Source organism: Bos taurus, chromosome 7, assembly GCF_002263795.3.
Source record: "Bos taurus isolate L1 Dominette 01449 registration number 42190680 breed Hereford chromosome 7, ARS-UCD2.0, whole genome shotgun sequence".
NCBI lineage: Eukaryota > Metazoa > Chordata > Mammalia > Artiodactyla > Bovidae > Bos > Bos taurus.
This window is the reverse complement of record NC_037334.1, coordinates 48,362,975-48,376,643: the sequence shown is the minus strand read 5'-3', so window position 1 is coordinate 48,376,643 and position 13,669 is coordinate 48,362,975. Positions and strand designations below refer to the sequence as shown.

Below are 13,669 nucleotides of genomic sequence, written 5' to 3'. Positions count from 1 at the left end.
TCAATCTTACCTCAGAAAACAAGAAAAACCCCAAATAAACAACCTAACCTTATGCCTGAAGCAACTAGAGAAAGAAATACGAACAAAACTCAAAAAGTTAGTAGACGAAAAGAAATCATAAAGACCAGAGCTGAAATAAATGAAATAGAGAAAACAATAGAAAAGATCAATGAAACTAAAAGCTGATTCTTTGAAAAGATAAACAAAATTGATAAACTTTTAGCCAGCCTCCTCATGAAAAAAAAAGGGAGAGGCCTCAAATCAATGAATTTAGAACTATAAAAGGAGAAGTTACAATGAACACCACAGAAATACAAAATATCATAATAGACAGCTACAAGCAACTATATGCCAATAAAATGGACAACCAAGAAGAAATGGGTGAATTCTCAGAAAGATGCAACCTTCCAAGACTGAACTAGGAAGAAATAGAAAATATGAACAGACTGATCATAAGCACTGAAATTGAAACTGTGATTTTAAAACTCACAACAAACAAAAGTCCAGGATCAAATGGCTTCACAGGCGAATTCTCTCAGATATTTTGAAAAGAGCTGACACCTATCTTCTGAAACTCTTCCAAAAAATTGCAAAGGAAGGAACACTCCCAAACTCTATCCATGAGGCCACTATCACCCTAATACAAAAATCAGACAAGACCACACAAAGAAAGAAAATTGTAGGGTTGACATAGACACACTACTACATTTAAAATAGTGAACAAAGATCTGCTGTTAGCACAGGGAACGCTGTTCAATATTCTGTAATAAAGTAAATAGGAAAATAATTTCAAAAAGAATACGTGAAAGTGAAGTCACTCAAGTCATGTCTGACTCTTTGTGACCCTCTGCACTGTAGCCTGCCAGATTCCCCATCCATGGGATTTTCCAGGCAAGAAAACTGGAGTGGGTTGCCATTTCCTTCCCTGGGGGAATCTTCTTGACCTGGGGATCGAACCCATTTCTCCTGCATTGCAGGCAGACTCGTTATCGTCTGAGCCACCAGGGAATCCAGACATATGTATACGTATAACTGAATCACCTTACTATACACCTGAAACTAACACAATATTGTTAATCCACTGTAGTCCAATATAAAATTTTTTTTAAGGAAACAAACGCACATAAAAATAACAGAACTGCAGGGAGGAACTGTCATACCTAACTATTCAGAGACTTGAATATACCTCTTCTTGAAAACTTATAGTTCAAGGAGACAAAAGAAGAAATGAACAGTGTAATTCATTGGCATCTTAATATATGTATTCTTGTACATGAGCATAGGATAGAGAGTGTTTTCAAACACACATTTGTCATGGATATATGAAAACTATAAAACACTGATGAAAGAAAACAAAGATGACACAAATAGTTGGGGAAATATACCATGTTCATGGATCAGAAGAATCAATATAGTGAAAATGAGTATACTACCCAAAGCAATCTATAGATTCAATGCAATCCTTATCAAGCTACCAATGGTATTTTTCAGAGAACTAGAACAAATAATTTCACAATTTGTATGGAAATACAAAAACCTCATATAGCCAAAGCAATCTTAAGAAAGAAGAATGGAACTGGAGGAATCAACCTAACTTCAGGCTATACTACAAAGCAACAGTCATCAAGACAGTATGGTACTGGCACAAAGACAGAAATATAGACCAATGGAACAAAATAGAAAGCCCAGAGATAAATCCACACACCTATGGACACCTTATCTTTGACAAAGGAGGCAGGAATATACAATGGAGAAGACGATCTCTTTAACAAATGGTGCTGGGAAAACTGGTCAACCACTTGTAAAAGAATGAAACTAGAACACTTTGTAGCACCATATACAAAAATAAACTCAAAATGGATTAAAGGTCTAAATGGAAGACCAGAGACTATAAAACTCCTAGAGGAAAACATAGGCAAAACACTCTCTGACATAAATCATAGCAGGATCCTCTATGACCCACCTCCCAGAGTAATGGAAATAAAAGCAGAAATAAACAAATGGGACCTAATTAAACTTAAAAGCTTTTGCACAACGAAGGAAACTATAAGCAAGGTGAAAAGATAACATTCCGAATGGGAGAAAATAATAGCAAATGAAGCAACTGACAAAGAGTTAATCTCAAAAATATACAAGCAACTCCTGCAGCTCACTTCTAGAAAAATTAGCGACCCAATCAAAAAATGGGCCAAAGAACTAAAGAGACATTTCTCCAAAGAAGACATACAGATGGCTAACAAACATGTGAAAAGATGCTCAACATCACTCATTATCAGATCAGATAAGTCACTCAGTCATGTCCGACTCTTTGCGACCCCATGAATCGCAGCACGCCAGGCCTCCCTGTCCATCACCAACTCCCGGAGTTCACTGAGACTCACATCCACCGAGTCAGTGATGCCATCCAGCCATCTCATCCTCTGTCGTCCCCTTTTCCTCCTGCCCCCCAATCCCTCCCAGCATCAGAGTCTTTTCCAATGAGTCAACTCTTCACATGAGGTGGCCAAAGTACTGGAGTTTCAGCTTTAGCATCATTCCTTCCAAAGAAATCCCAGGGCTGATCTCCTTCACAATGGACTAGTTGGATCTCCTTGCAGTCCAAGGGACTCGCAAGAGTCTTCTCCAACACCACAGTTCAAAAGCATCAATTCTTCGGTGCTCAGCCTTCTTCACAGTCCAACTCTCACATCCATACATGACTCATTATCAGAAAAATGCAAATCAAAACCACAATGAGGTACCATTTCATGCCAGTTAGAATGGCTGCTATCAAAAAGTCTACAAACAATAAATACTGAAGAGGGTGTGGAGAAAAAGGAACCCTCTTACACTGTTGGTGGGAATGCAAACTAGTATAGCCACTATGGAGAACAGTGTGGAGATTCCTTAAAGAACTGGAAATAGAACTGCCTTATGACCCAGCAATCCCACTGCTGGGCATACACACTGAGGAAACCAGAATTGAGAGAGACTTGTGTACCCCAATGTTCATCACAGCACTCTTTACAATAGCCAGGACATGGAAGCAACCTAGATGTCCATTGGCAGATGAATGGATAAGAAAGTTGTGGTACATATACACAATGGAATATTACTCAGCTGTTAAGAATGCATTTGAATCAGTTCTAATGTGATGGATGAAACTGGAGCCTATTATACAGAGTGAAGTAAGCCAGAAAGAAAAACACCAATACAGTATGCTAACCCATATATATGGAATTTAGAAAGATGGTAATAATAACCCTGTATACGAGACAGCAAAAGAGACACAGATATAAAGAACAGACTTTTGGACTCTGTGGGAGAAGGCGAGGGTGGGATGATTTGAGAGAATGGCATTGAAACATGTATATTATCATATGTGAAACAGATCACCAGTCCAGGTTCAATGCATGAGACAGGGTGCTCAGGGCTGGTGCACTGCGATGACCCTGAGGGATGGGATGGGGAGGGAGCTGGGAGGGAGGGTCAGGATGGGGAACACATGTACACCCATGGCTGATTCATGTGAATGTATGGCAAAAACCACCACAATATTGTAAAGTAATTAGCCTCCAATTAAAAAGAAAAGAAAAAGCAGAAATAGAGTCACAGAAAAAAAAAGAAAGCTGAAACTAAATATCTCAAAAAAGTACCATAGATCATATTCATTCTCTACAAGTGGAAGGAAAAAAAGAGACTATCCAATCTTACATGTCTAGATTTTTTTAGTAGTCAAAAATGAATAAAGTAAAAATACAAAACATTTAGACATGAATGAAAATGAAAGCACTGTGTGCCAGAGAGAGAGAAAAGCAACTAAAATGAAACTTAGAGGAACATTCATGGCTTCAAATGCATTTCTGGAGAAAAAGAAACCTAAAATTTCAAATAAAAAAAGCTGTAAGGACAATAAGTTAAGACTAAAGCAAAAACAAATTAAATAGACAAAGCTTTGACAACATGAAAGTCTCAAATGTTCTCATGAATTTAAAAATGGGATGTAACCTCTGATATGCATACGTGCATGCTCATTTGTGTCCAACTCTTTGCAATCTTATGGAGTGTAGCCTGCCGGGCTCCTCTGTCCATGGTATTCTCCAGGCAGGAATACTGGAGTAGGTTGCCATTTCCTCCTCCAGGGGATCTTCCTGACTCTGGGATTGAACCCACATCTCTTGCAACTCCTGCATTGGCAGACAGATTCTTTCACCACTGAGCCACCTGGGAAGCCTTGTAACCACAGATATAGATGCATACTATAAATTTGTGGTTCTGAAACTTCACTGTGCATCAGAAACACTTGGAGAGTTTATTACAGCTTTCTGGGCCCTACTGTCAAAGTTTTTAACTCAGTAGGTTTGGGATAGGCTCAAAATTTTTCTAAGCTATTTCCCACTGATGCTGCAGCTGCTTCTGGGCCCACACTTTGAAAACCATTGCTATAAACTCTTAGCAATTATGAAAACGTGACTGAAAAGGATACTATGAATTACCATATTTGGGTCATGAAGAAAAAGAAGACTCAACTAAACTAAGAAAAAAATTAATTTAAATCAAAATACTACTGTCACCTCCTAAAATAGGCACTAGGCTCAACATATTTCTACAGCTGAATACTTTATGGAGATCATTCTCATTTTATACAAAACATCTGGAGTATAGAAAAAGAAAAGTACCTGAATCAGTTTACAAAAGAGTTGCTTTGATATAGAAATTGAACAAAATTATATACCTCTATCACTGAGTAACACGGATATAAAAGGATCAGCAAATTAAATCCAATATATCATGACCAAGTAGTATTTATTCTAGGAAAACAGGTATTTTTTTAAACTGTGCCACTCATTAGAAATATATAAAGGATTAAAAAAAATCCTATGATTCTCTCAAGTATTAAAAAAAACTTTAATCAGGAAGAAACAGAAAATATGAACAGACTAGTGAGTAGATTGAATCAATAATGAAAAGTCTCTCAGGAAAGAATGGACCAAGAGCAGATAGCTTCACTGTTGAATTTTACCAGATATTTAAAGAAGAATACCAATCATTCTCAAACTCTTCCCAAAAATTGCCGAGGGGAGGAACACTCCCAAACTCATTTTATGAAGCCAGAGTTACCTTGTTACTAAAGCCAGAAAAAAACTCTACTGGGAAACTACAGGCCAATATCCCAGATGAACATAGATGCACAAAAACAAATTTCTCAATAGAATACTAGTGAACCAAATTGAGCATCACATTAAAAGGATTATTCACCATGATCAAGTAGGATTTATCCCTAGGATGTAATGATGGTTCTACACATACAAATCAGCCAAGTGATGCATCACATTAATAGAATGAAAGAAAAATATTATCCATTTGACAAAAGTGAACATCTGTTCATGGTAAAAACCTCAATAAATTATGTATTAAAGCAATGTACCCCAATTTAATAAAGACCACATATGACAACCACAGCTAGCATCCTATTCAATGGTGAAAGGTTTAAAGCTTTTCCTCTAAGATCAAGAAAAAAGACAAATGTATCACCACTCCTATTCAGTGTAATACTGGAAGTCCTAGACAGAGCAATCAGGCAAGAAATAAGTCATCCGAGGTGGAAAGGAATATGTAAAATTTCCTTTGTTTGCAGATGATACAATTTGCAATAGTCAACAGGGACATGAAAAGGTTCTCAGCATCTCTAATCATCAGGGAAATGCAAACCAAATCCACAGTAAGATATCAGCTTCTGCCTGTGAGAAGGGCTATCATGAAAAAGGAATAACAGGAATAACAAATGCTGGCAAGGATGTGGGAAAAGGAGAACTGTTGTGCACTGTTGCTGGGATTATAAATTGGTGCAGCCACAATGGAATACAACAGTATGGAGGTTCCCCCCCAAATTAAAAAAAAAAAAACTACTATATGATCCAGCAGAGAAGGCAATGGTACCCCACTCCAGTACTCTTGCCTGGAAAATCCCATGGTCGGAGGAGCCTGGTGGGTTGCAGTCCATGGGGTTGCCAAGAGTTGGACACAACTGAGTGACTTCACTTTCACTTTTCACTATCATGCATTGGAGAAGGAAATGGCAACCCACTCCAGTGTTCTTGCCTGGAGACTCCCAGGGATGGGGGAGCCTGGTGGGTTGCCGTCTATGGGGTCACACAGAGTCAGACACGACTGAAATGACTTAGCAGCAGCAGCATATGATCCATAAATTCACTTCTGGGGATATATCCAAAGGAAATGAATATACTAAAGAGAAATCTGCACACTCGTGTTCACATTGGCCAAGATACGAAGACAACCTAAGTGTTCTTCAATGGATGAATGGATAAAGAAGTGTATGCATGGGTGTGTGTGTGTATGTGTGTGTGTGTGTGAGTATATGCGTATAACAGTATATCATTCATCCATAAGAAAGAAAGGAAACCCTGCCAATTTCGACAACATGGATAGATGTTGAGGGCATTATCCTAAGTGAAATAAGTCAGAAAGAAAATACCATATGGTCTGCTGCTGCTGCTACTGCTACTAAGTCGCTTCAGTCGTGTCCAACTCTGCATATGGTCATTTGTATGTCTAATCTTGAAACAAACTCATGAAGAAATATTAATAGATGAAACTGGTGGTAAACACAGGCAGGGTATTGACAGTGGGAGAATTGAATGAAGGTGGTCAAAAGGTACAAACTTCCAGTTAAGAGATAAATAAATATTGAAGATACATAACACAATATCTATAGTTAACACTGTAGTATAGTAGATATGAAAGTGTTGAGAGAGTAAATTCTGAGAGTGCTCACAAGGAAAAAAACTTTTTTTCTATATGAGATGTTGGATGTAACCAAAATTTATTATGGTTATCATTTCACAGTATATAAGTCAAACCATTATTCTGTACACCTTAATCTTCTACAGTGCCATATGTCAATTATGTGTGTGTGTGCTCAGTTGCTCAGTCGTGTCCAAATCCATGCAGCCCCATGGACTGTAGCCTGCCAGGCTCCTCTGTCCATGGAATTTCCCAGGCAAGAATACTGGAATGGATTGCCATTTCCTCCTCCAAGGGATCTTCCTGACTTAGGGGTCGAACCCAGGTCTCTTGTGTCTTCTGTATTGGCAGGCGGATTCTTTACTATTAGCACCAGCTGGGAAGACCATGCCAATTATATGTCGATTATATTTCAGTAAAATTTGGGAAAATTCTGAAATAAAAGTAAGAGTAGAACCACAGGGAAAAGTAGAACTCATGATCAAAGAAGGAATCCTGTCTAACCTTGAGTAAGTCCTAGGCCCCTGAAACCTTGACTAGGTTATTATGAAGCATGCCATTCTTTCTTGCTGGCTCAACAGCAAATACTGACTGATGTGTGAGCCCTCTTGTCTGTCTTCAGTTGTCACTCAGTCGTGTCTGACTCTTTGAGACCCCATAGACTACAACACACCATGCTTCCCTGTTCATCACCAACTCCTGGAGCTTGTTCAAACTCATGTCCATCAAGTCAGTGATGCCATCCAAACATCTCATCCTCTGTCATCCCCTTCTCCTCCTGCCTTCAATCTTTCCCAGCATCAGGGTCTTTTCCAATGAGTCAGTTTCTCACATCAAGTGGCCAAAATACTGGAGTTTCAGCTTCAGCATCAGTCCTTCTAGTGAATATTCAGGACTGATTTCCTTTAGGCTCAACTGGTTGGATCTCCTTGCAGTCCAAGGGACCCTCAAGAGTCTTCTCCAACACCACAGTTCAAAAGCATCAATTCTTTGGTGTTCGGCTTTCTTTTTAGTTCAACTTACATCCATACATGACTACTGTAAAAACCATAGCTTTGACTAGATGGACCTTTGTCGGCAAAGTAATGTCTCTGCTTTTTAATATGCTGTCTAGGTTGGTCATAGCTTTTCTTCCAAGGAGCAAGCCTCTTTTAATTTCATGGCTGCAGTCACCATCTGCTGTGGTTTTGGAGCCCAAGAAAATAAAATCTCTCACTGTTTCCATTGTTTCCCCATCTATTTGCCATGAAGTGATGGGACCCGATGCCATGATCTTTGTTTTTTGAATATTGAGTTTTAAGCCAGCTTTTTCACTGTCCTCTTTCATCAAGAGGCTGTTTAGTTCCTCTCCTCTTTCTGCCAGAAGGGTGGTGTCATCTCTGTTTCTGAGGTTCTTGATGTTTCTCCCAACAATCTTGATTCCAACTTGTGCTTCATCCAGCCTGGCATTTCTCATGATGTACTCTGCATATAAGTTAAATAAGCAGGGTGACAATATACAGCCTTGACATACTCCTTTCCTGATTTGGAACCAGTCTGTTGTTCCATGTCCAGTTCTAACTGTTGCTTCTTGACCTGCATACAGATTTCTCAATAGGCAGGTACAGTAGTCTGGTATTCCCATCTCTTGAATTTTCCACAGTTTGTTGTGATCTACATAGTCAAAGGCTTTGGCATAATCAATAAAGCAGAAGTAGATATTTTTCTACAGAAGTTGTCTGTCTTAGAAGGCATTGACTCTATCTGTGCACTTCTCTGATTCAAGCTCAGTTTGTAAAGAATCTGCCTGTAATGCAGGAGACCCAGGTATGATTCCTGGGTCAGGAAGATCCACTAGAGAAGGGATAGGCTACCCATTCCAGTATTCTTGGGCTTCCTTTGTGGCTCAGCTGGTAAAGAATCCACCTGCAATGAGGGAGACCTGGGTTCGATCCCTGGGTTGGGAAGATCCCCTGGAGAAGGGAAAGGCTATCCACTCCAGTATTCTGGCCTAGAGAAGTCCATGGACTGTATAGCCCATGGGGTCACAAAGAGTCAGACACAACTGAGCAATTTTGACTTTCTGATTCAAGTTGTACCTTTTGTTCCCCCAGGAGCATTCATCCCTCGGTGTAATGAGGAGGGCTATTACAAAGCCACACAGTGCCATGGCAGCACGGGGCAATGCTGGTGTGTGGATAAATACGGCAATGAGCTAGCCGGCTCCAGGAAACAGGGCGCTGTGAACTGTGGTGAGTAAGGCCTTCTCCACCTGCCCCTCAGTGACCTCTAGAGACTCGTAGGTACTCACTGTATGAAGATTTGGGCAGAAGAATCTCAGGAAGTCACTGTGGTCTACAGTGAGCAAGTTGACAAACAAGATATAGTAAACCTGGAATCACATGAGATGATGCATAGCTAGTTTTCTGAGTGGGAGGAGCTCACCATGACCATTGAACTGGATAGCAGTTTTTGACAGTCAGGGAGTGGCTGCAAGCCAAGAGTGACTCTCAAGATAAACCTCCCTAGAATTCTGGAGCTTTTAACAGACTAAAGCTTGTGGTCCCTAGCAAGTAGATGGGGATGCTCCCATGTTCAGAAGGTAAACTGCATGGTTTTGCCTTATAGCTAAGGAGGTTGTGAGGCATAGCAGAAACTTACCTCCCATCTCTTCTCCCTCCTTTCAGAGGAGGAGCAGGAGACCTCGGGGGATTTTGGCAGCGGTGGCTCTGTGGTTCTGCTGGATGACCTGGAGGATGAGCAGGACCTGGGACCCAAGGACAGACTGGGGAAGCCGCGGGTGCATGCCCGGGCGGTGACGGAGGATGATGAGGATGAGGACGACGACAAAGAGGATGAGGTCGGGTACATATGGTAGTCCCCACACGGAGGAGGACACGAGGTCTGCACAGAATTGCAAGTCACTTCCCGTTCCTGCATTTGTCTCTAAGACTCCACAGCACACAGCCTCTTCTCCATCGTCGCACTCTCTACCCAAGCTAGGGTTTTGGAAGACAACTCCTTGTTCCCAGATCATGCTGATTTTGCATACAGCATGTGGGAAGAAGGGTGTTGTGCTTTGTTTTTTAGGGGAATGGCTGGCCGAATGAGAGCCTCCTTCCCTTCTGTGAGTTTTTTTACAACAAGCATGTGATGTATGTGGGATTCTGACAGTGCAGGGAGCCCCCACCCTCTAAATGTCAAAGACCCTTTCCAGTCACCCACACGGGTGGTTATTACAGCATGGTTCCCGGCCTTACCGTGTCTAAGTGCTTTTCTTGTGTCCTGTAGATGTTGTGGAAAACACACCACACTGTACCTTTTCCCCCCTGCCCAACCCACCCCCCGCCATCCCTGTGTCTATTATTACAAATCAGTTTTTCACTTCACTCGATCTGGCTTCCTACAAATGACAGCCTTAATTCAGTCAAGAGTCCCTTTGGGGAATTGATTTTATTAAAAAAGGTATCTGGATACTTCTGTCTGTACGTGCATAAATAGGTAAGTATATACAGAAGACACTGTACACACCACTCTGGAAAAAAAAGGGGCGGGGGGAGTTGGGTATCTATTACAAAACGTATTTGAAAAACAATTACACATTTGTCAGCTTGTCTAGACCTGGATCGTCATTTCTGGAATAGCAAATCTGTATCAAAGTCCTTTTTTTTGCACTACCAGTTGGCACTTGTAGCCTACAGGCTGAGGAGGCTGCTTCCATCTGCGGCAGCAGAGCTACTGGAAGCCTCTTTGATTTGGATGAGCCTCTGTCTGCCTAAATCGCTTTCCTTGCAGAAGCCATGAGACTCCCACGTGGGCAGCTTCACAAGCCATTGCTCTCATTTCAGCTCCAAGCCCGCTTTGGGCTGTGGCAGGCCCCTCTCTCCCCTACGTACTCAAGGGCTTTTTGTAAGGCATGTACACATATCCCCCGTTCTCTAAGAAGACAGTCTCCTTGCTGTTCCTTAGCAGAAGAAAATTTTGCATCCTTAACGCAGTCTTTCAGTTTTGCCCCTCTCTATCCGCACATCATGATGAGGCTACAGAAGCTCTACAGATTTTCTTTGATCACTTAACATTTGTAAAGAATCTCAGATGGAGGCCCAGAAAGAACTTTATGACAGCACATGGGAAGCCAGGGTGGGATTTTTTTAAGAGCTAATCCTGTACTCATCCCCTCCCCCATACATGTGTCAAGGGACTCATGAAGAAAGCCCTTCACCATTGCATTTCTTTGCCCTAAGTCAACTCCTGATTAGAATCCATCTCCAAATTTGGTAGGGTCATCATCTCTGCAATCTTTAGGATTTCTCCTGATACAAGTACCAAAGAGTAGTCTTCCAAGTGGCCCCATTTAGTTCAGTATGGGCCTTAAGCTCCTGCCCCACCTGGTTGTCACCTTCCTCACCAGCCACCCAGCAAGGCTCTGTGGCCCACATTTGTTTTTCTTCCCTTCCTGCGCTCCAGCCAGTCCACAAGGAGACCACACAAACTCAGGCAAAAAATATATTCAGCCAAACTAGGATTATAGTGGCAGCTGACCAACCCTACCCCAAACTGACCATTTGTTTCTACTTTACCAGCCCACCTCAAACTACTATTTTCAAATCCCTGCGTTGGCCAGGCCCACTTGCCTTATCCCTGGAGTTGGCTCAGATGGGACATGAACTTACTTGATACACTGAACTTGTTCAGCCTGAAAGACGTGAGAACAGCCAGGACCCTAGGTGTCAGGTGACCGTGGGCAAGCTCTGTATTGGGATCTCAACTCCATCACTTCTGTTTCAGTTTTTTTTCTCACTTGAACAAAACTCTGAGATGATAATTTATAAAAACAGGTGCTTAATTGCAGCTAAATTATAATCACGTATATAAAAGAATCGAGACATGTTAAAAAATCTCAGTCTAGGCCATCAGAGAAAACCATTGTTATTGTCTCCTCTGAGCTTAGAAAAATACACAAGAGAACAAATTAAAATCGACAAATTGGTTTCACTTAGAGAAACTTCTAGGAACAGAGTGAACCACTGATTTTAATTTGCCTAATTATCTTATGACAAGTGTCAAATTAAGATGACACTTAAAGATCCTTAGCATTAACTTAATGATGGAGAAGAGTGCTCACTAGTCAATTCCCAGGAAGGTAATGAGATGCTCATTTTCAGAGATATTCCAAGAAGATATTTTGATTCATTAAAATATTAAATAAAAAGCCCTCCTAAGACTGGAACCCAAAATCAATGGAACAACATTAATGCCACTTTTCATGCCTCACTTTGGTAAGACAGCATTAGTTTTTTTCAAAGATACTTTGCGTAAGTACTAAAGATGTGATTTTTTTAGTTACTTAGTCTTTAGAAGAATTTTTTCTTTTCTTTTTTTGGCAGGAGTCCTTTAGATAGTGACAAAGCATCCATCAAAATTTTGATTAAAAATATAGTACTGTGATAATCATCCCCTTATTGGAGACAGGTATGGAGTTGAAACTTCAATGACTCATTTTTGGAACCTCCTTAGTGAATGGGTTTATTCTTATTCTATAAATGGTTCTTTTATTTGATACCATTTCCTTAGCATCTAAGTTAAGCCCCAGAATTTTATTCCACAGTGGTTAGTTGTCTACCACATTAGTGTCTTTTTGTTTCTGCCAACATTCTAGGCATGTTGTAGGCAAGGAAGGGAATACCTTCCTACTGAACCAGTTCTTCCTCCTTTATGCCCATCTTCCCACACCCAGCACTGAATGACAACGTGTCTGTCCAGGTCTGCCCCTCTCCTCTTCCCAGGATGCCATCTACAGTTTTGTTTTTAACCTTGACCACACTGTACAGTAACATCCAAGAGCCCTTTCTACAGTGGGTGGTTTTGGTCTTTTTATACCTTTTTCTCAGAGTCACTGTTTCTGTCTCTGTTTCATGTGTAGCAATGTAATGAGAGCCCACCAACTCCTGAGTGTCAAGTTTGTTGCCCCTATTGTGGATGAAATAGTGAAGTAGAAAAACCTATTAAATTCTGAATGCTTTCCCATGTAGACTTATCTGGAATGTGAACACGACTCTTTTGGTTAATAGTAAATGCTTAACTGTAGTCCTGAGTAGGTGCATTTGTTTGTCTCAATAAATTTTAATTTGTCTGCAGTGTCTGCGCATTTGTACTTTGTTAGCTTGCACGTGTGCTCACCAGGCCACGTTCGTACATCATCTCTGCGGAAGGGTTGGGCAAGTCAAGGGGGTAACTAAATGCAAGGCTCTCTCTTAAGGCTTCTGTACGCTGGGGGAGCCAACCACGAGGGGGTGCAGCCTGTCCTGACCCTCTCAGAACACCCTGGCACACCCAAGCCCTGTGCCCACTCAGCCTAGAATCTTAGTATTCAGTCCCCCTTTTTGCTTTCTTCTTTCTCAAGCTGCAACTTTGTTACTTCGTCCTTATCCATCAGATTTCATTGCTGTCATCCTGTTTACAACCTTAAGCTTTTTCAGTTCTTATTCCTTCCCTCCCTAGTCAGGTCTTCTCCAATTCTCTTGGGAGAAAAGAAACAAAAACCAAAAAACTTCACAGGGACTCTGAGTTTTCCTCAGTTCATGGATTAACACACCATATGCTTGTCAAACATCAGAAAACACCCAATCAGAACAGAAATTATTTCCTTTCCTCCTTAGCCACATGAAGGCCAATGTATCTATGACTTAATTATACCCTGAGTGAGTAATTTCAGCACCAACTGAGGTAGAAACTATCTTATGAATAATTCTAATCCTTTACCCAATGGACCGCATTTTACAGACAATTCAGAGATTGACAGTTCACGGAAAGGTGCTTCATAAATCCACAAAATAACTAATGTCAGGAGAACAGTGGTCAATATGAAGCCTCTGGGGTAGGTACAGGGTACACTAAAGAGTAGCTGGCATTGGCGGACACTCCTGAAATTCCTCGTAACAGCAGA

At 40.9% G+C, this 13,669-nt stretch overlaps 1 protein-coding gene across 3 annotated transcripts in view; it reads left to right on the top strand.

Moving 5' to 3' along the window:
• Positions 1–12,860, top strand: part of SPOCK1 (SPARC (osteonectin), cwcv and kazal like domains proteoglycan 1) — a 584,260-nt gene extending 571,400 nt beyond the window's left edge. For 2 of the 3 annotated variants that reach the window (XM_005209367.4, XM_024994095.2), the window contains 2 exons: positions 8,838–8,975; positions 9,411–12,860. In XM_005209367.4, the coding sequence (XP_005209424.1) occupies positions 8,838–8,975; positions 9,411–9,601 (329 nt within the window). In that variant the 3' untranslated portion in view covers positions 9,602–12,860. The remainder of the gene's footprint in view (positions 1–8,837; positions 8,976–9,410) is intronic. The other variant, NM_001075500.1, reaches the window with a different exon arrangement.
• Positions 12,861–13,669: the final 809 nt, after the last annotated feature.